The following is a 27,519-nucleotide window of genomic DNA, read 5'->3' as shown; positions in this document are numbered from 1 at the left end:
AAAGGTGAATATATATATATATTTTTAAAGGATATGTATGTATGTATGTGTGTGTGTGTGTATGTATATATATAAAAAAAACATGTTACATTGATGGAAGTTACAATCTATCTGCAATATTAAGCTGATCCACCCCCCCCCCAAAAAAAGAAGTCTGGTAGAAGGAAATTAATTATAGATTAATTATATATAGCCTGCCATTTAAGAAATAAATGGTGATGTATTTGTGACAGCTACAGGCTGGCAGGATTTCAACAACACATCAACAACATGCCTATACATTTCGCATTTAGGCTGTATAAAATGAAATGTAAAAAAATTGTTACTTAGAATTAAATAATAATGAAACGAAAAATGCCTTATTAGGCTATACAGTTGTCGTGGAAATTCACCACTAAGGACTCAAATTCAAAGTAAATTAAGCAATCTTTATTATCACGGCCGGAGAGGTTCACAAACTCAATGCAAGCCTGATGAAACTCTGAAAAGGGGCGTTCCCTTTTCAGTCCTTTTATACTGCTACACAAACAAGTCATATAAGCATGGTTGGTTCCTGCATGAGTTTGACTGATACCATAGCCTTACCTTGATACTGAGATATTGTATCGTCACTCCTTCTAGTTCACAGAGCGATGTTCTGGGCGTACTGCCAAATTGCTTATCAGTGAAAGTGTGGATTCCTCCTTTGTACAATCAATCAGTCACTCGCATGAACCCAACCAAGTTGGTTATTAGAAAAGCAGCATTGTGCTAAACATACGTTCATACACACAATAACATTTCCATCACACAGTCATTCACTTTTAGAAACACGAGTTTGGCAAGTCTTTGGTTTGAGGATCATGAGCGTACCCGGCTCCACGAGAGGGCTAAAGGGGGCTTAGCCCCCTCAGTTCAAACTTGTGCCCCCTCAGTTTTAGTTTTATGTTGCTATATAAAAATAGCAAAAAAGTTAAAATGATTGAGTTACAGGTAGCACAAAATAAATCTGTATCTCCGCTGCGCTTTTGTCAGCACAATGGACGGAGCGCCCGGTGGTGTGTGTAGGGGGGCTATGGAAAGTCACTGGGGCAGTTAGGTATGACTCCTTTGGGTTTCCATAAAAAGCGGGATATAATCTCTGTGAGGCTAAGAGAATAACATGAAACGCCTTTCATCCCGACATTGACTGACACTGAATTGATTATGACCTAGCTGGAGCCTGAAGAGGAGAGGGTGTGCTCTGACCCTTTCCCCAGGCTTGGAGAGAAATTGACTCCACCACAAAATGTTCCTGGGTGTGGCAGGGAAGTTGTGTCACTGCTGGGGGGAAAGGGGGGAGACAACCCCAGAATACTCCCTTACCTGCTTCATCAAAGGCCCATGGAGGGAAGTTTGTGCCCCCTCATCGCCAAAAGGTTAATGGAGTTGAGGGAAAAGTGTTCATCTGCCTCGGGGCAACTGCTATGATGTTCCTTTATTTGCTCAGCCAATCTACATTCACCAAATGGACATACCCATATTGGTCAATATGTATCATGTACCCAGTGCCCTTTTGGAATGTGCCATTATGCCTTGTTGTCACATGTCCATTAGTTTGGGTAGTGTCTGCGTTTAAGGAGGGTGGTTAGAAATACTGAACTGTAAAGATTTCAGTTGAAGGGAAAATGAACACTGTTACGTCCCGAAAATGTTTGAGGTTACTGTTTGTGTGAGGAACGTGTCTCGAGCATAATTTAAAATGTCGAAAACAGGATAAGGGGAGAGGTGTGTGGCGAAGACGTGCTATAGGCACGACTCCCGCCAATTCGTGCACACTATTTGTTTCATTGTGTCAATGTTTATAAATGCTCCGTGAAATATATATTCATCAGTGAAGTTTCTGTTAATCCCAACATATCCCCCCCATTAATTTAAAATGTTTGGTTACGGAAATGATAATTCATTAAATATAATATACATTCATACCATTCTCATTCTCCAAGTGGAAACGTTGTTTAGAGCGCTTGCAAACTGCGCAACACTTGTGATAAATAACTTTTGGTTTATTTAATTGCATTTACCAGTTTACTGTCAATTTCTTCATTGTCTTTGGTTGGAGAGCATGTGTCTGGTTTCTTCATCATGTTTAATTTTGCGTGAACGCGCACGCTTTAGCGTGCATAGATATACCTGGCCTGCGCGCCAAGAATAGGTGTGGCCAAATGTATTTAAGTACCGGTTTGGGGATGTTAGTTCACTTTTGGGTAACTCAAGGGGAGGCTGTATCTGAGCCTGGTAGACTTCACCTCATTAGTTAAGACAGGTTTTGCCTGATGAGTCTTTTTCGTTTGAATGCTGACATTGAAGTACAGTGTATATACTGTATTTGTAAATATCACTGTCATCTTTGTCCTTACGACTGCTAGAAGGCCCATATTTTACGCTGATACAGCGCAGTGAAGATGGGCTACAGATTTCGCACCAACCTGTCACTTCAAAAGCACTCAGTGGTCTCAGTATTTGAACTTTATGTTTGTGGTATAGCGTGATATAAGCAGAATTCAATATAATTCTGATGCAAGAACCCCCTCAAACAAAGTAACTTTATCCTGGCGCCAGATCTGATCACGCGGTGAGCTATGCATGCCTAGTTTGTTAATGTAGCTTAGCAGACACTCTTATATTCATTCCCATGCCCTTATCAGTCAACACAAATTATTTTGTATTAGAACATGATAGTTTCCCAAATGAACAGAAAGTTACAAGTGCATATAGGCCTACCTGATGATATGCGGCTGTTGTGTTAAAACACAATTGTAATTTTCTCAAATTCATTGATGATCAAATACTTCAGTTGTAACTGGTTCTGTTGCGCTACATTTTTACTGTTGATAGACAACTTTAGCACTGTTCCAAACTTAGACTATCCCTTTTTTTTTTTTTTTTATATATTAGGCTGTATAGAAATCAAAACATCTCAGGTGCTGCAGCATGCACTCATTCCGTTGTCATGCTCTGTTGTGGAATTTAAAAATATTCTGCTTGTCTCCAGTCATGTACAATGACATAGAACTGCATGAAATGCGTTTATAAGAAGGCACATTTTTCTCGGACCGCAAATAAGATATACTGGATTCATGCAGTGCTTTTATTATAATGGAGATCTTTTCACCCTTGTATGCAGTGGTCTGCAAATCCACACCCTTCTGGCTACTTTGCCATGTAATGCTTACAAAACAAAGAACAGCTTCTAAAACTGCATATCTAAAGGCTCTAGTATGTCCTAGGAGTGAAGGTAAATGGTAGACATGTTCTCTGCTATCCACTTTGTGTTTTAACACTGCAATATAACTTTTTTGGGCGACTGACCAAATTCACATAGAAATGTGAGTTATAGATCTGTCATTCTCAGTGAAAGCAAGTCTAAGAAGCGGTAGATCTGTTCTGTTCGCTATTTCTATGCTTCCTGATCTTAAGTTTCATTTTTGCGTCTTTTACATTAGGTAAGTACACCAGCTTCAAACAGCTGAAAATACAACACTTTTGGTTATGGAAAATACACTATATATCAGGGTTCTTCAATTCCGGTCCTGGAGGGCCGAAACACCTCTGTTTTTCATCCTCTCCTTCTAATCAGGGGCTAATTCAGACCTGAGACACCAGGTGAGTGCTATTAACTACCAGGTAGAAATAAAAAACAGAAGTGTTTCGGCCCTCCAGGACCGGAATTGAAGAACCCTGCTATATATACACAAAAGTATGTGGACACCCATTTAAATGAGTGGATTCAGCTATTTCAGCCACACCCGTTGCTGACATGTATATAAAATCAAGCACACAGCCATGCAACCTTCATAGACAAACATTAGCAGTAGAATGGCCTTACTGAAGAGCTCAGTGACTTTCAACGTGGCACCGTCATAGGATACCACCTTTCCAACAAGTCTGTTCGTAACATTTCTGTCCTACTAGAGCTGCCCTGGTCAACTGTAAGTGTTGTTATTGTGAAGTGGAAACTTCAAGGAGCAACAACGGCTCAGCCATGAAGTGATAGGCCACACAAGCTCACAGAACGGGATCGCGTATCATGTAAAAATCGTCTGTCCTCAGTTGCAACACTCACTACCGAGTTCCAAACTGCCTCTGGAAGCAATGTCAGCACAAGAACTGTTCGTCGGGCAGCCGCACACAAGCCTAAGATCACCATGCGCAATGCCAAGTGTCGGTTGGAGTGGTGTAAAGCTCGCCACCATTGGACTCTGGAGCAGTGGAAACGCGTTCTCTGGAGTGATGAATCACACTTCACCATTTGGCAGTCCGACAGACAAATCTGGGCTTGGCGTATGCCAGGACAACGCTACCTGCCCCAATGCATAGTGCCAACTGTAAAGTTTGGTGGAGGGGGAATAATGGTCTGGGGCTGTTTTTCATGGTTCGGGCTAGGCCCCATAGTTCCAGTGAAGGGAAATGTTAACGCTACAGCATACAATGACATTCTAGACGATTCTGTGCTTCCAACTTTGTGGCAACAGTTTGGGAAGGCCCTTTCCTGTTTCAGCATGACAATGCCCCCCTTGCACAAAGCGAGGTCCATACAGAAATGGTTTGTCGAGATCTGTGTGGAAGAACCTGACTGACCTCAACCCCATCAAATACCTTTGGGATTAATTGGAATGCCGACTGTGAGCCAGACCTAATTGCCCAACATCAGTGCCCGACCTCACTAATGCTCGAGGCTGAATGGAAGCAAGTCCCCACAGCAATGTTCCAACATCTAGTGGAAAACCTTCCCAGAAGAGTGGAGGCTGTTATAGCAGCAAAGGGGGGACCAACTCCATATTAATGCCCATGATTTTGGAATGAGATGTTCGACAAGCAGGTGTCCACATACTTTTGGTCATGCACTGTATATTTCACAAGGGTTTAGATGGGACTATGATTCTCTACATTGCTTTTTTTGTCACTGAAATTAGGCGAACTATTAGAATTTCTGCATAGTGCACATTTAATTATTATTTGGGGTATAGGGGAGGATCACTTTTAAATACATTTTACTGAAGGGAGGGCCATCTATTTTTATTTCAGAGGTGTGATTTCCTCCAGGTATCCCTCATAAATAATGTACAGTGCCTAAACTAATCCTGTCCCACTCTCAGGTGGAGCTGTTTCCTAAAACCCTGAAGTACAGAGCCATCTACCGGCCAATGCAGCGCCTCAACGGGCGCCCCGTCTACACTTCCCTCAGGGTGTCAGTGTCCCCACTGGGCAGTATTAGCAACGGCCAGACTTCCAGCATGGGGGCTCTCTCGCCCGGCCTACTACTACTAATGACTATCCTACTGATGCTGGACGCCCAGGGGGAGGGGAGGTATGCAGAAATAAGGGGTGGACGGAAAGCAGGAGGAAAAAGGGAACTGGATGGGGGAAAATAAGTTGTTGAGGTGTATGATGTTCAAGGGAGGTCAATTTCAGCTGATTTCTGTCAATAATAAATGTACTGTATGTTCCCTCAGACAAATGTGGCCGTCATTTCTTAGTATCTTATGCAGCAAAAAGAATGCTTCAGCATAAACTAAACAACTGCCCACTGACAACAACAATTCAAACAGTAATAGGAAAGAAGGCAGGACACACCGGTTCACTTAGGTGCCAGACAGTGCAAAGCTTTATTTTAGCTGTGTCGAGAATGTAAATGGAGGTGCAGACATAGTTGTTCTTAGTTCCTCCTTTGTCCCTTTGTCATAGAGCAGCACCCTCTCTCCCCACCTCTCCCTCTCCCACTCTCTGATGGAAGCCCCTCCCACCAGCCATGTGAGCCCCACCTTCTCTGCTACGGGGGTAGTTGACACCTCCCCTGCTTCGCTGACCTCGCCCGTTCCAGTAGCGATGGTACCCGCCCCCCCGAGCATCCCATTGGTCCGTTCCTCTGAAATGCCTCTCCTGCCTTTGGTCAGGCTGTTGCGCTGAACCGCGAGGGCCCCTCCTCCTTCCCCTCTCCCTATGGCCTAGCCCAGCCTCCATTTCCATGTCATTGCTAGGTGGGATGTCCGTTTTAGAGGTGTCCAGGCTTGATTTCCTTATTGGCTGACCGTCTTTAGGAACTGGAGCCTCTTGTTGGCCTAGCTCTGTACGTCCCTCCCCTTCTTCCTTCTCCAATTGGCTTAACTGTGCTTGTCCCAGTTCTGGGTGGCTAGAGTTCTCCTGAAGTCTGGCTTTGTTTGGTGCGTCATGAGAGTTGGCAGGAGGAGCACTGTGGAAGTTGTCATGTTTCTCTGAGGACAGAGAGAGTTTGTCCAGATGGTCAGTGGGGGGGACAGGTCTCCCTGGGTGGGTGTGGGGCCTGCCTCTCCCTCTCCTCCTGGGGCCCCTGAAGTGGCCCTGCGGCCCCTGGTGATGGCACTGGTGACCTGGCCCTCCCCTGCGATGCGAGTGGCCAGCGTGCTGCAGCTGTGGTGCTGTGATCTGATTGGTGGAGGCAGGGGGAAGGGAGGGCAGTGATTGGCTGAGAGAGGCATCCCCGTCAGCGCTGATGTCTGAGTTGGGAGGCGGCTGTGAAAAACAAGTCGCAACGTTGTTTAATTAATGTATCTTATCAGGAAAGTGCGCACACACACTTCAGCAAATATTTGTTGCTAAGCCCCGCCTTGCTTCCTTACCTCATTAATGTGTATGAGGAAGCGGTTAGACTCCGCCTCTGTGTCGATAATCCCACCTTTTGCTTTCTGACGCTCCAAAAGGTTCTGGAGCTCAGCCCACTTCTGCCGGAACGCCACCCCTATCACCGCTCCCTCCAGCTGAGTAGAGGTCAGCACAAATGCATGGCTTTATTTGCAATAGTAGCCACTATAATTTAAGGGGTTTTGTGTCCCTCAAGTAAGTGGTGTAGTTAAAATTGCAAGCCATGAAATAAATATATAGTACAGTGCTGTAGAGAAAAAAGAACAGCTGCAAGAGTACAGTATGTTGTCAGTGTGTGCAATTGTGTCTTTACCTTTGGAAAGCTAGGGGCGGGATTAGACAGGAGCTGGTCAACGTTGTAAGTCAGAGGTTCTCTACACACGGGACACACAACCGTTAGCTCCTACAGGGGGAGGGAGAAAGAAAATCACCACAAAGTGAATCATCACTGTAAAATCTCCAGGAATATAGCTAAAAAAAAAAATCCCCATCCCCCCAAAAATTGTGTTTCACTTCAGGAACTCTCAGGCGCTCCCCCTCAATTCCACCGCTGCATATGGATACTTGATCTCACCTCATCGTCGGTCCTCTCCCGTGTCTTGTCCTGCTCCAGCTCCTTCTCCCTCTCCTGGAGTTCAGTCTCAGAGTGGGTGATGTAGCGGCCTAGGCAGTGGGAGTGGAAGTAGTGGTAGCATCTGGTCTTGGTGAACGCCTCCCCATCCTGGGACAGACCAGAAACACATAAGGGAGGACAAGGTTTACATCAAACAATGCTGCGGTCCCATTTTGGGTCCACTTGCTCACTCCCCCACATGGATTTCAAAAGCATTGGATTGGTGTAAACATGGGCTACAGAGAGTTTCAAACAGGAAGACTAGTTTAAACTTTCATCTTGTGTGGACTAATGGTAATACTAATTAAACAGCCCACCTTGAATCCGTAAAGGCAGATGACGCAGTTCCCATGTGGAATATTACTCTCCGTCAGGATCTCTTTGGCTTTCTGAGAGACAGAAAAGAGGGACCGAGTCAGGTACTTGATATTCATCTCCATTTATACATTTCTAAATGAAAAAAAAATCAGGACAAAGGGCATCCTCGATCCACAGTTCTAATTATAATATCACAAATATAGTTCTTAAATTACTGTGGTCTCCAACTAAAAGATTTCAAATAAGAACAGAGAGAATGAGAGAAAGAGAAAATGAGGGAGAGAGGAAGGGGGAAATAAAGGGAGAGAGAGAGAGAGAGAGAGAGAGAGAGAGAGAGAGAGAGAGAGAGAACTGGCCTCAATGAGCTGGTACAACACAGGGGAACCCAGGCAGGACTCCGCCTCTGTCTGCAGACATTTCTGCACACTGGAAGAGAGAGACAAATCATGGAGCAATACAAGCAACAGGGGACACATACAAAATGAAACTACCCTTCATCAGAGCAGTGGATAAGAATACAATGAACCTAAGATGGAGAACAACAGATTTACTCTAGTTACCTGCACAGCTTGTCATCAGAAAGACCCCGAGGGTTGTGGATGGAAATGGAGGGAGGAGAGGAGGGATACTTAGGAAGAGAGCGAGATAGAGAGAGATCAGTGTGTAACATTTGGAAGTGGCATGTCCTGAGAATTAAAGGGACAGGGCAGGGTTCTAAGGACAGGACATTATGAAAGCATGAGGAAAAACTTTCACATGAGTCAGAGAGAAACAATATGACAGGAAGTGTTGTTGCTACATGGAGAGTTAGCTCAAGACTCACACAGGGACCCCTCAACTCCGGTCCTGGAGAGCTACTGGGTAAGCAGGCTTTTGTTACATCCCTGCACCAATACACAAAAGTGTACACACCCTGTAGGTAGCTCTCCAGGAGCAGGGAAGGCCAGTATATCTAGGGGGTACACAAAACTTTTTTTTTTTTTTTTACACAAGAAACCTAAATGCATGCTCTAAGCCAGGCGATGGGGAATTATTTGTCCAATCAAATGGATTGCAAAGGAAGAAGAGAATATGAGCATACCTGCAAGTCGAGAGTCAAAGTTAGGGTGAGTCGCACAAACTGAGAGAGGGAATCTTCACCCGTGGAGGGGTATAGAACCAGGCTCACCTCCCATCCCCTATAAGAGAGAGCAACAGAGAATGTCAATTAAACACACACGCACACACTTCAAAGTCTATCAGCTATTCATCTACTCTTATCTATTGGCCAGGGGAGGCTAATCAGTCATACGTTATAGTTAAACAACCGGGGATAGAAAAGAGAGCAGAAAGAGATGTTTAAGCGTGAACGCTGATAGACCTCTTCAGAGAGCAGTTGGGAGGACAGGATGTTGAACACAGAGGAGGGAACGCAACAATCAGCTGAGCGTGATGCAACAGACCTGTAATCTCCCTCTATCTGGCCCATCCTCCTGATGCTACATAAAACATAGTACACTCCACCTCTGATACAATGGTGGGTGTTTGTGTGCCTATAGTATTCTAGTCGGGTCACAGATCTGTACTGTACGTGCTTAAGCTGTCATTTGTTGCTATGCCACACCAGCCCAAACAGATCTGCAACCAGGCTACAGCTGGTATTCATATAGATTCATGAGTCAGCAAAATCCTGCTGCCATAGAAGTGAGGTCTTAGTGGTGCTCTGCGGCCTGGGCTATCATCAAACTGAGTGGCTCACCCGTCATCTCTCTTGTTAGTCTGCAGCTCTTCCAGATAGATGGACTGGAGAACCTCAATCTCAGACAGCACACTGTAGAGAGGAGATGTAGCCAATGTCAATGAATGATGCAACAATCTGATGTTACAGCAACAATTGCTTGAATTGTAACTTATTAACTTACTGCAGAGCAGGATCATTAGCTAGCTAAACCAAATGTAAAATGTAGAACCTGCATAGCTCAGTGAATCATGTGTGGCAAATTATCAAACTAGCTATAAAATGACAACAGGGTCGTTCAACCTCAAAAAGCACAAGCAAGAGGATTGACACCCACCATCTCAGATTGTTCTGAAATTGTTTCTGTTAGAAACAGATAAGATTACCATTCCTGCAACATTATTTTGTCTAAATATAATTTGATCTCTGAGAAACTAAACTAATTGATTGCACCCAAATTGGCTATTTGAATTAATAGGATTCATATAATATTAAATAAATATAGTACCAAACACCTGATTTGGACCAAACTTTTTTCCAACAATGAGTTAGACATGAGGAATCCAAAGAAATTGTCAAAAGCCACCCATGGACGCCCATGCCAATCCCACCCCAACAACGAGTATATAGTATCAGTTCTCTATGTCAGACAAGTAGTATGGAGCTGCGGCTCAGAGTATTGTTTCTTCATCCTATGTAATGTTTTCTCAGTGAATTTGGTGATGGTTTTTACCCCCCTGTTCAGAGAAATTAGTAATTAAAGTTGTTAGGTTTATGTCCCATCCTACATCCTGATATTACCAGGTTCTGACCACTACATGGTGTGGTTCCAGGTGTTTTTTAAGAACCCCCCCATGCTTTGGTTGTTGTCCACTAACTTTTTAGCATTTGTGACACAAATCCAATGCAAGTCAATGGTGCCTATATTAGAATTTTCACGCTTCATGTCCAAATCATTCTAAAGTATCTCAAAATGTATTGTGTACTATATATGATTTGGATATGAAGCGCGAAAATGATAATATAGGTACAGTGCCTATAGAAAGTCTACACCCCCTTGAACTTTCACATTTTGTTGCATTACAACGTGGGATTGAAATAGATTTATTGTAACTTTTTGTCATTGATCTACACAAAATACTCCATAAAGTCAAAGTGAAAAGACAATAATACACATTTTTACAAATTTATAAAAATGTAATAACTCAAATATAGTCATTGCAGAAGTATTCACCCCATTTGTTTATGCAAGCCTAAATTAGTTCAGAAGTAACATTTTGGTTTAACAAATCACATAAGTTATATGGACTCAATGTGTGTGAAATAATACGGGTTGACATGATTTTTGAATGACTACCCCTTCCTCTGTCCCCCATACATTAATCTGTAAGGTCCCTCAGTCAAGTATTGAATTTCAAGCACAGATTCAACTACAAAGACCAGGGAGCTTTTCGAAAGCCTCATAAAGAAAGGCAGGGATTGGTAGATGGGTAGCAATAACAAATCAGACATTGAATCTCTCTTTAAGCATGGTCAAGTTAATAGTTATGCTGTGGATGATGTATTAAACCACCCAGACACATCAAAGATGCAGTCATCCTTCTGAACTGAGCTGCAGGACAGGAAGGAAACTGCTTAGGGATGTCACCATGTGGCCATTGGTGATTTTAAAAACAGCTAGAGTTCAATGGCTGTGATGGGAGAAAACTGAGGATGGATCAACAACATTGTAGTGACTCCACTAGAGCTGTCCCCGACCAAAAAATATATTGGTCGACCAAGAGTAGCCTGTTCTTTCGACCAATTCATTTTTTTTACGTGTCTTTTTCCATATATTAGACACATCCTATGTGTTTTAATCAAATCAACTATATGCACTGAGCTTGTCCGATGCTTTAAGCGAACTGTTTGATGAAATAATTAAGACACAAATGACTAGAGGGAGTCCGACCGCAATTGATCTGATTGTGCCGCCTGGCTCAAACTTACTGCGCTGTGTTAAAAAAAAAAAAGCACCCATTGACTTCCTCTCCTCCCTGCTGCAGCAACCACCACAGAACATCAGTGTGTATAGCACTGTCCGTGTTGCTGAAGCTGCAACATAATTACAGCCAGTTCTGACTGAAAAGTTGTTACCAAAATCCCTCATTTGTTTAGGAAAGACATTCCCTATTCCCTCAAACCTTGCTCTCTTTACGTGACACGTATGCATCGTATACACGTGACCAATAGGGCCTGACCTATAGCATATCTTAATCACATCAATAAATTGGTTGTAACAAACTCTGAACACCTTAACACGTGACAGCAAGAGGTAAAGGGGAAGTCAGTTGTGTGGAATAAATGTGACTAGTTGTGGAAAATACTGGAGATCAACAAAAATAATGTATGGGGCAATCGCTGCGTGCATATTAGGCCTGTGTGTGCCAAACAGGTGCTGTTAGATTACAATATACATTTTTCTGACCGTTTGGAACAATGTAAAGAACACTAAATAAATTATAAGCGTACCAGAGAGTCTGTTGTACTGTTTTTTTTTGTAAAGCCTTTATTACAGCAAAGACAAAAAACTGTCACATTTATTTGTGAACGGAATTTCCTAAATAGAACGGTTTAGGCCTATTTACCCTAATTATTCAATGGTTGCTTTATTATTTTTTTTAAACTAAAATGCTTGATTGCATTTCACATCATGAATGACTCGTATGCTGTGTGATGACATGAACGAATAAATTATTGATTGATACAGTAGCCTACATAAGTATTGAAATATAGGCCTAAGTAAGTTACGGTATTAAGACTAAACAGGATGCGCACTTAGGCCTACAGCTCGATGGTGGTTATACAAGGTTGCTATACTAAGCCTACTAATTATATTACTTATTATTATTATAATGACAATAATAATAACAACAATAAGGAGATCAAGGAAAAAGGAGGGTTATTATTCTAAATATAATTTCGGACTATTTGAAACAGTGTACATTCAATAAATTACAAATACCACCAGAGGCGCTGGTCTAATGAAAAAAGTGTCAAGCCTTTATTACAGCATAGCAAAGATTAAGAACAGCCGAATTTGTGAAATTGTTGAGTGAGGCTTGGTGCTCACGGAATCAGTAGGCTATCAACCAAACATTCAAACAGGCAACAGAAGCAGGATCTGTCTTATTTCTGTAGATATACACTACCAGTCAAAAGTAGACACACCTACTCATTCAAGGGTTTTTCTTCAAGTGTTAAACAAATCAAAATATGTGTTATATTTGAGATTCTTCAAATAGCCACCCTTTGCCTTGATGACAGCTTTACACACTCTTGGCATTCTCTCAACCAGCTTCATGAGGTAGTCACCTGGAATGCATTTCAATTAACAGGTGTGCCTTCGTAAAAGTTAATTTGTGGAATTTATTTCCTTCTTAATGCATTTGAGGTGGGTATACAAAAGATAGCCCTATTTGGTAAAAGACCAAGTCCATATAATGGCAAGAACAACTCAAGTAAGCAAAGAGAAACGACAGTCTATCATTACTTTAAGACATGAAGGTCAGTCAATCCGGACAATTTCAATAACGTTGAAAGTTTCAAGTGCAGTCGCAAAAACCATCAAGCGCTATGATGAAACTGGCGCTCATGAGGACCTCCACAGGAATGGAAGACCCAGATTTACCTCTGCTGCAGAGGATAAGTTCATTAGAGTTACCAACCTCAGAAGTTGCAGCACAAATAAATGCTTCACAGAGTTCAAGTCACAGACACATCTCAACATCAACTGTTCAGAGGGGACTATGTGAATCAGACCTTCGTGGTCAAATTGCTGCAAAGAAACCACTACTAAAAGGACACCAACAAGAAGAAGAGACCTGCTTGTGCCAAGAAACACAAGCAATGGACATTAGACCGGTGGAAATGTGTACTTTGGTCTGATGAGTCCAAATTTGAGATTTTTGGTTCCAACCGCCGTGTCTTTGTGAGACGCGGTGTGGGTGAACGGATGATCTCAGCATGTGTAGTTCCCACCGTAAAGCATGGAGGAGGTGGTGTTATGGTGTGGGGGTGCTTTGCTGGTGACACTGTCTGTGATTGATTTAGAATTCAAGGCACACTTAACCAGCATGGCTACCACATCATTCTGCAGCGATACACCATCCCATTTGGTTTGGGCTTAGTGGGACTGTCATTGTTTTCAACAGGACAATGACCCAACACACCTCCAGGCTGTGTGAGGGCTATTTGACCAAGAAGGAGAGTGATGGAGGCTGCATCAGATGACCTGGCCTCCACAATCACCCGACCTCAACCAAATTGAGATGGTTTGGGATGAGTCGGAGTGTGCAAAGCTGTCATCAAGGCAAAAGGGTGGCTATTTGAAGAATCTCAAATATAAAATATATTTTGATTTGTTTAACACTTTTTTGGTTACTACATGATTCCATATGTGTTATTTCATAGTTTTGATGTCTTCACTATTATTCTACAATGTAGAAAATAGTAAAAATAAAGAAAAACCCTTGAATGAGTAAGTGTGTCCAAACTTTTGACTGGTACTGTATATGGATGATTTATAAAGCCTCACTTAGACAATTTAGACAATTAAGGCAAGGGCAGTTCTCATCTCCTAACTATGTTGCCTCTGCCGCATTGTTCTCAACACCAATATGCTGGTTAACTTTGCTATTATGCACATATCAACATGGTCTAGGAAAAGGAGCCAATTCAACAGCGCACTGATGTGTTTCAGAACCGCGGACAGCGACCACTATCCAATGCGGGAGAAAGCGCATTTGTTATAAAATAATATAATTTGTTTTGTGTTGCACCATTGTTCTTACATAATATAACCAAATACAATTTCAGTAGCACATCTTAGAGTGATGGCATCCAAACGGCCTCCATCCCAACAGCCTCCACAATGGACCAGTCCACTCAGACAGGCGTGAATCAGACAGGTGTCTTGTACACCATGATTATTTTTTTTATTGTATATTTTGCTATTGCTCGACTAAATAAATCTCGGTCAACCAACAGCCTATCGACCAAAAAACACTGCAAAGGAATACACTTTTATGCTTAAATGCAAAGCCTTATGTTTGGGGAAAATCCAACACAACATCACTGAGTAACTGCCTCCATATTTTCAAGCTTGGTGGTGGCTGCATCATGGTAAGGGTATGCTTGACATCGGAAAAGACTGGGGAGTTTTTCAGGATGAAAAGAAATGGGATGGAGCTAAGCACAGACAAAATCCTAGAGGAAAACATGATTCAGTCTGCTTAACGCCTGACACTAGGACAGGAATTCACCTTTCAGCAGGACAATAACCTACAACAATGCCAAATCTATACTGGAGTTGCTTACCAAGAAAACAGTGAATGTTCCTGAGTGGCCAAGTTAGTTTTCACTTATTCAGTATTTCCTTAAAAATCTATGGCAAGACTTGAAAATTGCTGTCTAGCAATGATGCCCAACACCTCGACAGAGCTTGAAGAATTTTGAAAAGAATAATGGGCAAATTATGCACAATACAGATGTGCAAAGCTCTAATGAGCCTCCTGTAGCTCAGTTGGTAGAGCATAGCGCTTGCAACGCAAGAGTTGTGGGTTCGATTCCCACAGGGGGCCAGTATGAAAAATGTATGCACTCACTAATTGTAAGTCGCTCTGGATAAGAGCGTCTGCTAAATGACTAAAATGTAAAAAAATAAAATACCCAAGAAGACTCACAGCTGTAATCGCTGCCAAAGTTGTTTCTAACATTGATTCAGGGGGGTGAATACCTATCTAATCAAGGTATAAGTGTTTTATTTTTTCATAATCTTTAAAAAAATGTTAGAGTATTTTGCGTAGATCGTTGACAAAAAAATGACAATTAAATCCATTTTAATCCTACTTTGTAACAAAATGTGAAGAAATCCAAGGGGGGTGTAGACTTTCTATTTGGCACTTTACCATTGACTTGCATTGGATTTGTGTCACAAATGCTAAAACGTTAGCATTTGAAACAGTGGCCAGGTAAACAAAACCAAAGCATGGGTTGCTGTTACCCTGTAAGCCATTTATGGACAAGGTAAGGAAACCAATGTCATTTTGGTTAATTATCCCTTTAACATTGAGGGGCTGTTTTTTTTAAATCACCTACTAGCAGGAACAACACCATCTAAATGGTCAGAACCTGGTAATATCAGGATGTAGGATAGGACATTAACCTAACAACTTCAATGACTAATTTCTCTGAACGGGAAAAAAAAAAAAAAAACATCACCAAATTCAATGAGAATACATTTGATAGGACGAAGAAACAATACTCAGAGCCGCAGCTCCATACTACTTGTCACTCGTTGTTGCGGTGGGTTTGGTGTGAGTGGTCCATGGCTGGCTTTTGACAATTTCTTTGGATTCCTCATGCCTTACTCATTGTTAGAAAAAAGTTTGGTCAAAATCAGATGTTTGGTACTATATTTATTGGATATTAAGAATTCTATAAATAAAAATTGCCAATTTGGGTGCAATCGATTAGCTTATTCATTTAGCAGAGATCATATTACAGTTCACCAAAATAATGTGGCAGGAATACTAATCTTATCGGTTTCTAACTACAGAAATGATTTCAGTACAATCTGAGATGGTGGGTGTCATGGCTTGCTGAAATGACATGGAACGAACCAACACTGAAACAGAATCGGGCCTTACGGGAGACGTTGAACATAGCGATTCTCCTCGCCATGTTCAACGCATCCATTAAGGCCAGATTCTGGTTCAAGCAGATATAAGCTTAGTGTATTTTCCTAAATGGACATCAGCTAACTAGTACTGTATGTAATATCTTTGGTAAGTTACAATGTTGAACAAACAACTGGCTTGTAAGAGACTTTTCGCATGATCACAACATGCATCATCCCCTGCACTCAGCTGTCTTGTTGGGTAACTGAGTGGAGCTAGCAAGCTAGCCAAGTATCGTCACACGCTAGCGACACATAGCTAGCTAACCACAATCTACAAGTACATATCATTCGAAGATACATTTTCAATTAAATGGTATCGTATTGCATATGAATTAACGTATTATACAAGCATTTGACACATTTTCTCCACCTACACGCTCTCATCAACAAACTCACTCGTTTTCAGCGGCCATCTTCGTTCCACGGACCAGGACAACTTCTTCTTCTATTTCTTCTTCTTCAATGGTATATTGGCGACCGCACAACTTAATGTGCATACCGCCACCTACTGTGCGGGGTTTAAACAGGAACTTGAACTAAATACCCCCCCACCCCAAACTGCAAAAAAAAAAAAAAAAAAAATCTACTCAACTAAATCAAACAACTTTTCTGTTAAAAAAATTAAACATATCTGATCCCTACACAGGCTCAAGGGGAACCTGTGAGGGAGGGTCTTCCAGCGCCAGTACCCCTTGCAAGTCTTCAGATGTAAAATCCTTGAGTCCCAAAAACCTTTCTGCCGCAGCCACAAACATGTCCAGTTTCTTAGACTTCTTTGAGACTTGTACCGTACAGTTTATAACTGTGGCAATGAACGCAACAAAATCCACCTTTTTAACACACAGGGTATCTTTTGACTGGCAGCAAACATTTACTACAGGCTGTGGTGCATCCAAAACCATATCTTCACTTGCATCACTTGTTTTCTAAATTATTTTAAATCGCCTCCACATAGCAGATTCGATTGACTGCTCTAACTTGCCACCTCAATCCCCTTCACCCTTACAGGGCACTCCAGGAACTAGGGATCATGATCCCTAACACAACTGCAACACCATCGTCCTTCTACACACCGTTCTTCAATATACTCTGTCCATCTGCACACACTTGAAACATGACCAAATCCTTTACAATTCTTACACATTAATGGTTTGGGAACGAAAGCTCTTACAGCGTATCTTAAATAACCAAGCTTCACATGCATAGGTATTTGCTCTTTTTCAAAAAAACAACAGGACTGACAGAGTTTCTTCTTTTCACCCACCGGGTCAGACGCCGGGCACCAACCACACCAGGAATTTTCTTCAGGTATTCAACCTGAACATCCGTCGTCACCCCTGAGATGACTCCTTTGACGGGTGCTCTACTTCGAAGTTCAAAACACAAAACGTCTGTTGTTCGGATTCTTTTGAGGCTCACTGCAATCTTCCTCTGTTCTTCAGAAATACAATTAATCAAAATAAGACCTCTCCTGGTCACTCTGTCAGACTCCACTTTTCCCAGCATATACAGTACCAGTTTTCTACATTGTAGAATAATAGTGAAGACTTCAAAACTATGAAATAACACACATGGAATCATGTAGTAACCAAAAAGTGTTAAACAAATGAAAATATATTTTATATTTGAGATTCTTCAAATAGCCACCCTTTGTCTTGATGACAGCTTTGCACACTCGTGGCATTCTTTCAACCAGCTTCACCTGGAATGGTTTTCCAACAGTCTTGAACGAGTTCCCACATATGCTGAGCACTTATTGGCTGCTTTTCCTTCACTCTGCGGTCCAATTCTTCCCAAACCATCTCAATTGGGTTGAGGTCAGGTGATTGTGGAGGCCAGGTCATCTGATGCAGCACTCCATCACTCTCCTTCTTGGTCAAATAGCCCTTACACAGCCTGGTGGTCTGTTGGGTCATTGTCCTGTTGAAAAACAAATTATAGTCCCAATAAGCGCAAACCAGATGGGATGGCGTATGGCTGCAGAATGCTGTGGTAGCCATGCTGGCAATTTGAAGAATCTCATATATAAAATATATTTTGATTTGTTTAATACTTTTTAGGTTACTACACTTTTTAGGTTATTTCTATATGTGTTATTTCATAGTTTTGATGTCTTCACTATTATTCTACAATGTTGAAAATAGTAAAAATAAAGAAAAACCATTGAATGAGTAGGTGTGTCCAAACTTTTGACTGGTACTGTATATATTTTCAGTTTGCGAGTGATATGGGGATTGGAGACATGTTTATTTTGACATTATAAAGAAAAACCTGGAAAACCACATCAGTGTCCATCTTTTGGCTGTGAAACAGTGCAGTGCATGATCCTCATGATTCCTGTAATGAAAGTGTCCGCCTTGTGCCTGTGCCCCTCGCTGGGGCCTGCTACTGTGATGAGCGAGCCACTCTCCTCTCCCCCCATTTCACTGAAGAGAAAGATGCGTTCTCATTATATAACATTTCAGAATGCAATTGCAGGAAAAACACAGATTTAGAAGCTTCAGCCCCTTGTCCCAGTCGAACTCTCAATATTCAGCTCAATAGCAACTATTTTACAGCCAAGATATTCGATATGGCTTTGAGATATGGAGCGGTGTGCACACAAAATGGGTACCAGCCATTGTGAGGGCATAGGCCTACAGTATACTGTAGGTCTCATGTCTCCTGAGTGGCGCAGTGGTCTAAGGCACTGCATCGCAGTGCTAACTGTGCCACTAGAGATCCTGGTTCGAATCCAGGCTCTGTCGAATCCAGGCCGGCCGCGACCGGGAGACTCATGGGCGGCGCACAATTGGTCCAGGGTAGGGGAGGGAATGGCCGGCAGGGATGTAGCTCAGTTGATAGAGCATGGCGTTTGCAACGCCAGGGTTGTGGGTTCAATTCCCACGGGGGGCCAGTATAAAAAAATTATATATGTATTCACTAACTGTAAGTCGCTCTGGATAAGAGCGTCTGCTAAATGACTAAAATGTAAATGAGTAGCCTACAACTTAAATGTTTTTTAGGACATTACATTTACTGTCACCCAGGAAATGGCTACTAGCAGTGGGTATTATACACTGCACAAAAATATAAACGCACAATGTAAAGTATTGGTCCCATGTTTCATGAGCTGAAATAAAAGATCCCAGAATGTTCCATATGCACAAAAAGCTTATTTCTCTAGAATTTTGTGCACACATTTGTTTATATTCTTGTTAGTGAGCATTGCTCCTTTGCCAAGATAATCCATCCACTGACAGGTGTGGCATATCGCAGAATAAACAGAAGGATCATTACACAGGTGCACCTTGTGCTGGGGACAATAAAAGGCCACTCTAAAATGTGCAGTTCTGTCAAACAACACAATGCCACAGATGTGTCAAGTTTTGAGGGAGTGTGCAACTTGCATGGTGACTGCAGGAATGTCCACCAGAGCTGTTGCCATAAGCCGCCTCCAATGTCGTTTTAGAGAATTTGGCAGTATGTCCAACCGGCCTCACAACCGCAGACCATGTGTAACTGCACCAGCCCAGGACCTCCACATCCGGCTTCTTCACGTGCGGGATCGTCTGAGACCAGCCACCCGGACAGCTGATGAAACTGTGGGTTTGCACAACCAAAGAATTTCTACACAAACTGTCAGAAACCGTCTCAGGGAAGCTCATCTGTGTGCTCGTCATCCTCACCAGGGTCTTGACCTGACTGCAGGGGGCCATAGCAACTATAGTCTAATTGTCAATCCAAAATTACTTTCTAAGATAATTACTCATGATTTGGGTCTGACTAAATCATGGGCTGGTGCGACCAACTGTAAAAGTTAGTGGCACCAGTGACACCGGGGGAAAATGTTAGTGTGGAGCCAGGGGAAAATGTAGAGCCCCGTAATAGTAATTAACACTTAGGGTAGGTGTTGATTCAGGGGAACACATATGACAGGCACTAATTAGCAATATAGCCTAAGTTATTAGCTTGGCTTTTATAACATATAAGGCTTAAGCAGACAGACATACAGAGAACAAGAAGAAGAATAGAGTGACAGCAGAGATGATGCTGAGACAGATCGACAGCACAACAGGGAGGCAAACAAAATGGCTAGAGCAGAGGCACAGTTATAGTGGTGAGTTGTATCTCCAGTGGTTCTTTTACATATTGTATTTGTTTTAAACATGAGCTGGTTAAAAAAGAGGAGGAGGACCATGTTTTGCCAGTCACTGGTATAGAAATGGTTGAGAAACGCTGTACTGTACTGCCTATGTTGTGTCAGCACTACTGCCTGTGTCTAAGTAGGGTGTGTATGGGGGTGAGTTGGCGGCGCTCGCAGTGGTGGGCTGGTGTGGATAAAATGCCAGTCCGCCCCTAGCCCATTTTACTAGTCTGGCTATCTCTGGCCTCTCCATGCTCGCAAAACCTTCATAGCAGGTTAGGAGAGCATTTTCGCTAACCCCAACCCTTTTCCTGACCTTAACCTCAATCTCCTAACCTGCATGTTAATTCTCATGACCTGCTGCGTAAAAGTCATTTCCGTATCAAAGTGGCGTGAAAATAGTTTTTCTCAAACCGCTTGAGCAGCCAGGGGTGCATTCAAGATAATTGAGTAAATAGTTACTGAACATTGGTGTTAAAGAGGCACAAGATGCATAGTTGTGTAAAAAAAGAAATCAATTACCATAGTCTTGCATTACAATAGATCTGTCTATTTTGCGTTTTCATATTTTGCATCACCTATGCAAATAAACTACTGGTTTGTAGCCCAAAGGCCAGCAGAGAGCGATATTGAATCGCCTTTGCAGCCTGAATGCAGAATGTTTTATGTATGAACCGGTCCACGGGGGATACAAGTATATAGCCGACTGCATACATACCCTTTGGACAGTGAGATGAAACGACTCAAAATCGCCATCTGCCGGCCTGGTATAGTGAATGTTGAGGTCTGAAATACATTAAGTTTGAAGCATAGGTTTGGAGATTCCAAAGTAATAATACATTTATCTTTCTGGAGCTAAGCCTCTCCCATTGAATATTCATTATATTGGCCCTTCAAAAACTAATTCAAAGTGTTGTGATCTTGAACATAACCCAAATTTGTCTTCACATGGCTTTATGCCTCTTACTTATTTTCTTTAAGTGGGCTGTTGGTAAGTGCCCTAATTATCAACATTGAAGCACTGGCAAAAACTGACTTTAAATGATGGATATACTGGATAATGTGTATTAAACACTTGGGAATCTCGTGTTAATTTACCACACAAAGAAAAGAAAGGTAAACAAGTGTGTAACGGGGTTCAGCATTGAAATACTGATTATTTTTCTTCTTCAACACTTTCAATGTGTTAGCAATGGCATATTGCATATAAAGGCACACAGATTTACTTTATTGCTCACTGTTTATTTAGACATGTTATCTTTTTCATTACAAATAAGACAGATACATCACTCTAGTCACTTTTGAAGTCATTAGTGTATTTCCTAAATTAGGGGTTTTAATGATAATTTGACACTTTCGGGATCCAGTTTCCCTTTTAATGATAAAATGACATTAATATACATTCATAAAAATAACTGCTAAGGTAAAAATTCAGCACGTCCTTAACATCTTGGAATCTTGTCTCAGTGCAATGTCAACATGTAATGTCCTGGCTCTTTTCCCATGAGTGCAGACAGACTTTGGATGCTCGACTCTCCATTGGTCTGTCCTGTTCTTAGAAATCTCCTCCCTTTCTCTCCCTCAGCAACACTTCTTCCCCCTCTTCCTCCTCTCTCTGTGTCTGTGAGAGTTGATGTCGACCGTTTCCTTCTCTCGTTCCCGCTCTCTCTCTGCACGACTCTGACTCTGCTTCTTTGTCCGAAGGACCATGTGAGTGAACGCCATAAACATCTGAGAGAAGGAAGGAGAGATGGGTAGTGGGAGAGAGAGAGGGGGAGCGGGAGAGGTAGAAGGTGAAGGAGAGAGACAGGGCAATGACTGTAAAATACATACACACCCTGATACATAGCAGTACACACGGAAGTGCTATTCCTTGGAAAGGGAGTGACCGCCATGACTAAGGTGAAATAAGATAACCGTTTTATAAAAGGACACACAACAGTAATAAGAAATGCTGTGACATATCAGGTCCCAAGCTCAGCTTTCCCAAAGACATCCGGGAGATTTGAGGCTTTAGTTTTATTTTGATGGAGCTGACTATTTTTATTTTATTATTATTACTAGGAGGAAGCGACTGAGGTGCCCCCAGGGTTTAGAACATGGCTGCTAGGCTCACCTCTTCCACGTTGATGTTTTCTTTGGCGCTCGTCTCAAACACCCGGACGCCCACCGACTCCCCGAAACACATTGCATCCTGGGAGTCCACCTGCTTCTTGGAGGGGTCGTCATTCTTGTTCCCCACTGAGGGATGGCAAGAGAGAGAAGTGGGGATGAATAAAATAGGTTTTGGACAGTATAGTACACTACATGACCAAAAGTATGTGGACACCTGCTTGTCGAACATCTCATTCCAAAATCATGGGCATTAATATGGAGTTGGTCCCCCCTTTGCTGCTATAACAGCCTCCACTCTTCTGGGAAGGCTTTCCACTAGATGTTGGAACATTACTGCAGGGACTTGCATCCATTCAGCCACAAGAGCATTAGTGAGGTTGGGTACTGATGTTGGGCGATTAGGCCTGGCTCGCAGTCGGCATTCCAATTCATCCCAAAGGTGTTCGATGGGGTTGAGGTCAGGGCTCTGTGCAGGCCAGTCAAGTTCTTCCACACCGATCTCGACAAACCATTTCTGCATGGACCTCGCTTTGTGCATGGTGGCATTGTCATGCTGAAACAGGAAAGGGCCTTCCCCAAACTGTTGCCACAAAGTTGGAAGCACAGAATCGTCTAGAATGTCATTGTATGCTGTAGCGTTAACATTTACCTTCACTGGAACTAAGGAGCCTAGGCCAAACCATGATAAACAGCCCCAGACCATTATTCCGTCGGACTGCCAGATGGTGAAGCGCGATTCATCACTCCAGAAAACCCATTTCCACTGCTCCAGAGTCCAATGGCGGCGAGCTTTACACCACTTGGCATTGCGCATGGTGATCTTAGGCTTGTGTGAGGCTGCTCGGCCATGGAAACCCATTTCATGAAGCTCCCGATGAATAGTTATTGTGCTGACGTTGCTTCCAGAGGCAGTTTGGAACTCGGTAGCGAGTGTTGCAACCGAGGACAGATCATTATTATGCGCTTCAGAACTCGGCGGTCCCATTCTGTGAGCTTGTGCGGCCTACCACTTCACGGCTGAGCCGTTGTTGCTCCTAGACGTTTCCACTTCACAATAACAGCACTTACAGTTGACCGGGGAAGCTCTAGCAGGGCAGAAATTTGACTAAATGACTTGTTGGAAAGGTGGCATCCAATGACGGCGCCACGTTGAAAGTCACCGAGCTCTTCAGTAAGGCCATTCTACTGCCAATGTTTGTCTATGGAGATTGCATGGCCGTGTGCTCAATTTTATACACCTGTCAGCAACGGGCGTGTGGCTGAAATAGCTGAATCCACTCATTTGAAAGGGTGTCCACATACTTTTGGATATATAGTGTATGTCTATCAGTTCACAATCAGGCATAACGCTAGCACATTGGACTGGAAGTCAAAGTCATTCCTCAGTGAATTTTCCTTATTCCTAATTTTCTATCCATTCATCCAATCTACTCTTTCTCTTCATCCATCAATCCATCACCTCAGCACACCAAACTCACCCAGGATCTTACAGACGCTGTCACAGTTCTGACTGATCTCATTAAGCCACCTCTTCACGTTCACAAACGACTCTGGGTTGGTGACGTCGTAAACAATAATCACACCGTGGGTATTTCTGTAATACCTGGTAGGAGAAACAGGGAGAGGGAGAAAGGGGAAAATAGCAAAGGATTGTAAAGAGCAGTGTATAAAAACAGGAAATCATGGCATTGTTTTTCAGGGGACAGTTATCGTTGGCTGGCACTCTGTCCAGGGCTGGTATCAATAGCACTTAACTGAGTTAATGACTATAAAACAAAGAAAGAAACTGAAATTGAGCCTAAATCTGACAGTGGGTTTCAGAACCAACTGTGGTCATAAACAGCATTTGTATTGACATATTGATGTATAGCTTCTATACATGTAGATAGATTATTGCTATAGATGATGGATTACGTTGAGGTGATGGTCCTGAAGCGCTCCTGGCCTGCCGTGTCCCAGATCTGCAGTTTGACTCGCTCCCCGTCGATGTCCACCGTACGGATCTTAAAGTCCACGCCGATCGTAGTGATGTAGCTGCCTGCAGGCCAAAGCAGAGAGGTTAGAAACACACTCTTGAAGAAAATATAGGAAACACAGTTCCTAACCACTCACACATTCACATCATTTAATAGTATATATTGACCAGATAGAGAACAGCAACTCACCAGAGAAGGAGTTATCTGCAAATCGTAGTAGTAGACTGCTTTTCCCTACATCTAGAACAGAGAGGTCAGACAGGGATGAGAGGTTACGTGATTAGGCCTTTCTTCATTCACTTCTGAGTATACAGTATCAGGCTACATTACTATCAGGCATATCACTACATCATGAGTAAATGTTTTAAAATCTATCATATTTTCTGAAGAGTTAGCGACAAATAATTATCCTTCATCAGTCATCAGAGCTGTAAGCTTGGTGAGTAAGTGAGGCATGTCCATCATAATCACCCAATGATAAGCAGATTGACTGAAATTTGCTGTGTTACTAAGGAGCTTAAACAGTAATATTAACCTAGTCCGTTAAATCACACAATATGAGCTGCCTGCTAAACATCAGTGTCACAGCACAGCTACACTTGAATTGCACTACTATTTCAACACAGACAGAGTAAGCACTAAGGGACCACAGGAACTTTGTATGAAGGAGGAAGTTAAGATGCACTGACTGGAGTCTCCAATGATGAGCAGTTTGAAGAGATGGTTGTAGTCCTTTCCCGGCCCCGCCATTTCTGCAGACAGTGCTCTGTTGGTTTCAGTAATTCTCTCCCAATAAATGCAGTTCCACAGGAATAGATTCCAGTCTTCCCAAATCCCAGGATGAAACAGTATTTTCCCCCCCAATGCTACCAGTTCAGAATGGAAGAAGATTTTGTACAGAAAACATCCTCAAACCACTTGCATTGCAATTTCATTTCCAGTTTATTTCCCAGATCAGTTCCAGTCCACTCCAGAATTCTTAATCAATATTACAAACGATTCCTGTTACCGCCAAAGTGCAATAATTACCAGTTAAATCAAGCGTATTTCCAGTTTAGTACATGGCATTCTGTTGTCGTGCTAAGGCCTCTGTTGGTTCTGGTTCCACCTCAGTTCCAGTTCCTCCCACTAACTCCAGTAAGGGATTCCCAGTTCATTGCAGCACCACATTCCGACTCATCACAGGTTCACCTAAGTTCTCTTTCCACCAGTCCAGTGCAGAAATGTGTTTTCCCCCCCTTAAAGTTGGACTGTAGTGACAGACGGAGAAGGACTTCTGACACTTGAAACTCTACAAGGGCAAAGAGACTATCCTCATCACATTGCGGCCTGGCAGAGTCAGTCACTTCCTCCATGAGCACCTGAAAGTGCTCATAGTTGTTGGTCTATGTGTCCAAGGTACACAGATTGTTGTTGCTTGATTAGCTAATACTTAGATATTCCAGTGGGTAGCCTATGGATGTAAGGATTCACGTCACTGCTCTTCTCAGTTACCACTCTTGCTTTTCCCACAGTCTCGCTGTCAAGTTATCACGCACCTCTTACAAGGAACAAAATAACAAGCAGAGGGGCCTTAAAGGTTGGACAAGCAGAGACCGAAAGCAAAAATCTGAGAGCGTTCTTCCTCTTTCAATCTACAGTCCATGCAACGTTTTCATCCATTGAACTGCTTCGGTGTCAATCCCTTGGTTTCACTTCCTCTCTGAGCTATGGGAGGAGAAATGGTGGGCACCTCACAGTATTTGGTTTGTTTCAGGCTTTCCTCAGTTCCCTTGTTTGGACCTTACCCTGAAAAAGAAAGTCTGTATGGCACATTTATCAATGACAATATACAGGGACAGCACAAGGAGACATTAACCTGTAGTCTGTCATTGTCAAAAATTCCCTGACCATATGCCAACCCAGTCCCTGTATGCACCCTCCCCTCCCTGTTCACTAGAACAGCTGTGTCTCTAAATTTAATGTTTCCAACCGTTTGCCCTCTCTCCACACACTCATTAAATATAGGCCTATCTGAACCACACCTATATGAAACATCAGCCTGCATATATATGGTTGAAGGTGAAATGGATTGGGAAGAGGTTAAAACAAAATGTTGGGGGAAAGGTTATAGGGTTAAATAGTAGAGAGGGTATAGGTATCATACCTTTTTTTTTATTTGATATTGACTAAGTTAACAAAGTATTTTCAGGGCCAGCTCAAGAATCCCTCAAATCTGTCCGCGTCGCCGATTTAGGGCGAAAGAACTGAGGACTGTTTTTTGTTCCATAATAAAAACAGGAAAGAGTACATGAGGCGGGCGAGTTAGTTCTTGAAAGTGAATCCTGACACATTGGTACAAAGTTAAAATATTTGCTAGGGCTTCTTCTTCATCGTGATTATCAATGAAAACATTACTGAAAACCCTGGGAAAGCGTCCCTCCCTAGTCCCTACCCAAACCTACAATCGTCAGCTGTCTGTGAGAAAAACAAGCTGGCTAGGTCGCAACAATAACACACTTCCTAAATTAGCTACAATCGCAAACTACTCAAAAACAGTTGATGACACAAACCACAACGTTTGCTTTAGTTAAACCATAGAAATGTGGGTTGAACACACTTACCTACCATGTAACCAGAGGACATTATCACCCGCAATGATCTGCAGTGACTGCCTGAGCTGAGGCTAGATTCGTTTGTATCCGGGATCTTCGGGATTGCTATATTAGCTAGCCGCTCGCCCACAGACGAAGTTAAAAGTTACTTTCTCATAAAAATTTGATAAACGCAAAACACAACTCAGCTAGATAACGGTATAGGAAGATTTCCTCGAGAGTAGTTAAGTTTCTATGCTTATTTCAAACGCGTCGTGCTACAAAACGATGACTTGGTCAGTCGGAAGGAGGTCAGTCGGAAGGAGAATAAGAGGATCTGTTGACCGTTACAGACGTCTTGGTTCCGGAGGGATGACTCAGGAAAGTTTGGAGCCTGAGACTGGTCAACGGCCCGAAGTCTTCAGGCCACACCTGAGTGTTGTTGAGTCACTCACATCCAAATCATGTGCTTCTCCCTCCTCTCTGTTCACCAAATTTCCCATCATGCCCAATGTGCTTTATCTTGTCTCATCAATACATACAAAAAAACTAAATAAATAGGGCTGTGTATAATATACTTGTTTAATGGGATTATTATAGTAGTAGGCTGGGTTACTTACTATCTCTACAAATATGAAATAGAAACACTGGGGAGATAACCCAATATTCTAGAAATCTAAATTGATCAATCCAAGACTTTATGTAGACAAGACATTCAGCT

The 27,519-nt window shown here is 42.5% G+C and overlaps 2 protein-coding genes across 8 annotated transcripts; both read right to left on the bottom strand.

Moving 5' to 3' along the window:
- Positions 1–5,598: 5,598 nt before the first annotated feature.
- rnf25 (ring finger protein 25) lies at positions 5,599–16,478 on the bottom strand. Of its 3 annotated transcripts, none has more exons than XM_045223308.1 (10): positions 16,405–16,478; positions 9,309–9,380; positions 8,652–8,748; positions 8,131–8,198; positions 7,927–7,996; positions 7,570–7,641; positions 7,214–7,360; positions 6,953–7,042; positions 6,618–6,755; positions 5,599–6,510 (listed from the first exon to the last, which is right to left on the bottom strand). In XM_045223308.1, the coding sequence occupies exons 1-10, from the start codon at positions 16,419–16,421 to the stop codon at positions 5,701–5,703; spliced, it is 1,581 nt and encodes a 526-aa protein (XP_045079243.1). In that variant the 5' UTR covers positions 16,422–16,478; the 3' UTR covers positions 5,599–5,700. The 3 variants fall into 3 exon arrangements, with proteins under 3 accessions (XP_045079243.1, XP_045079244.1, XP_045079242.1); XM_045223309.1 differs by having other exon boundaries at positions 8,131–8,138; XM_045223307.1 differs by lacking the exon at positions 9,309–9,380 and having other exon boundaries at positions 16,405–16,429.
- Positions 16,479–21,355: 4,877 nt separating this feature from the next.
- LOC123480954 (ras-related protein Rab-35-like) lies at positions 21,356–27,269 on the bottom strand. 5 transcript variants are annotated; one of them, XM_045223173.1, is made up of 7 exons: positions 26,829–27,268; positions 24,915–26,027; positions 24,415–24,465; positions 24,164–24,287; positions 23,728–23,852; positions 22,251–22,375; positions 21,356–21,865 (listed from the first exon to the last, which is right to left on the bottom strand). In XM_045223173.1, the coding sequence occupies exons 2-7, from the start codon at positions 24,973–24,975 to the stop codon at positions 21,716–21,718; spliced, it is 636 nt and encodes a 211-aa protein (XP_045079108.1). In that variant the 5' UTR covers positions 24,976–26,027; positions 26,829–27,268; the 3' UTR covers positions 21,356–21,715. The 5 variants fall into 5 exon arrangements, with proteins under 5 accessions (XP_045079108.1, XP_045079110.1, XP_045079109.1 ...); XM_045223175.1 differs by having other exon boundaries at positions 24,915–26,013; XM_045223174.1 differs by having other exon boundaries at positions 26,833–27,268.
- Positions 27,270–27,519: the final 250 nt, after the last annotated feature.

Source organism: Coregonus clupeaformis, chromosome 10 (genome assembly GCF_020615455.1).
Source record: "Coregonus clupeaformis isolate EN_2021a chromosome 10, ASM2061545v1, whole genome shotgun sequence".
Lineage (NCBI taxonomy): Eukaryota > Metazoa > Chordata > Actinopteri > Salmoniformes > Salmonidae > Coregonus > Coregonus clupeaformis.
The sequence above is the reverse complement of the archived record's forward strand: the minus strand, read 5'-3'. Positions and strand labels throughout refer to the sequence as shown.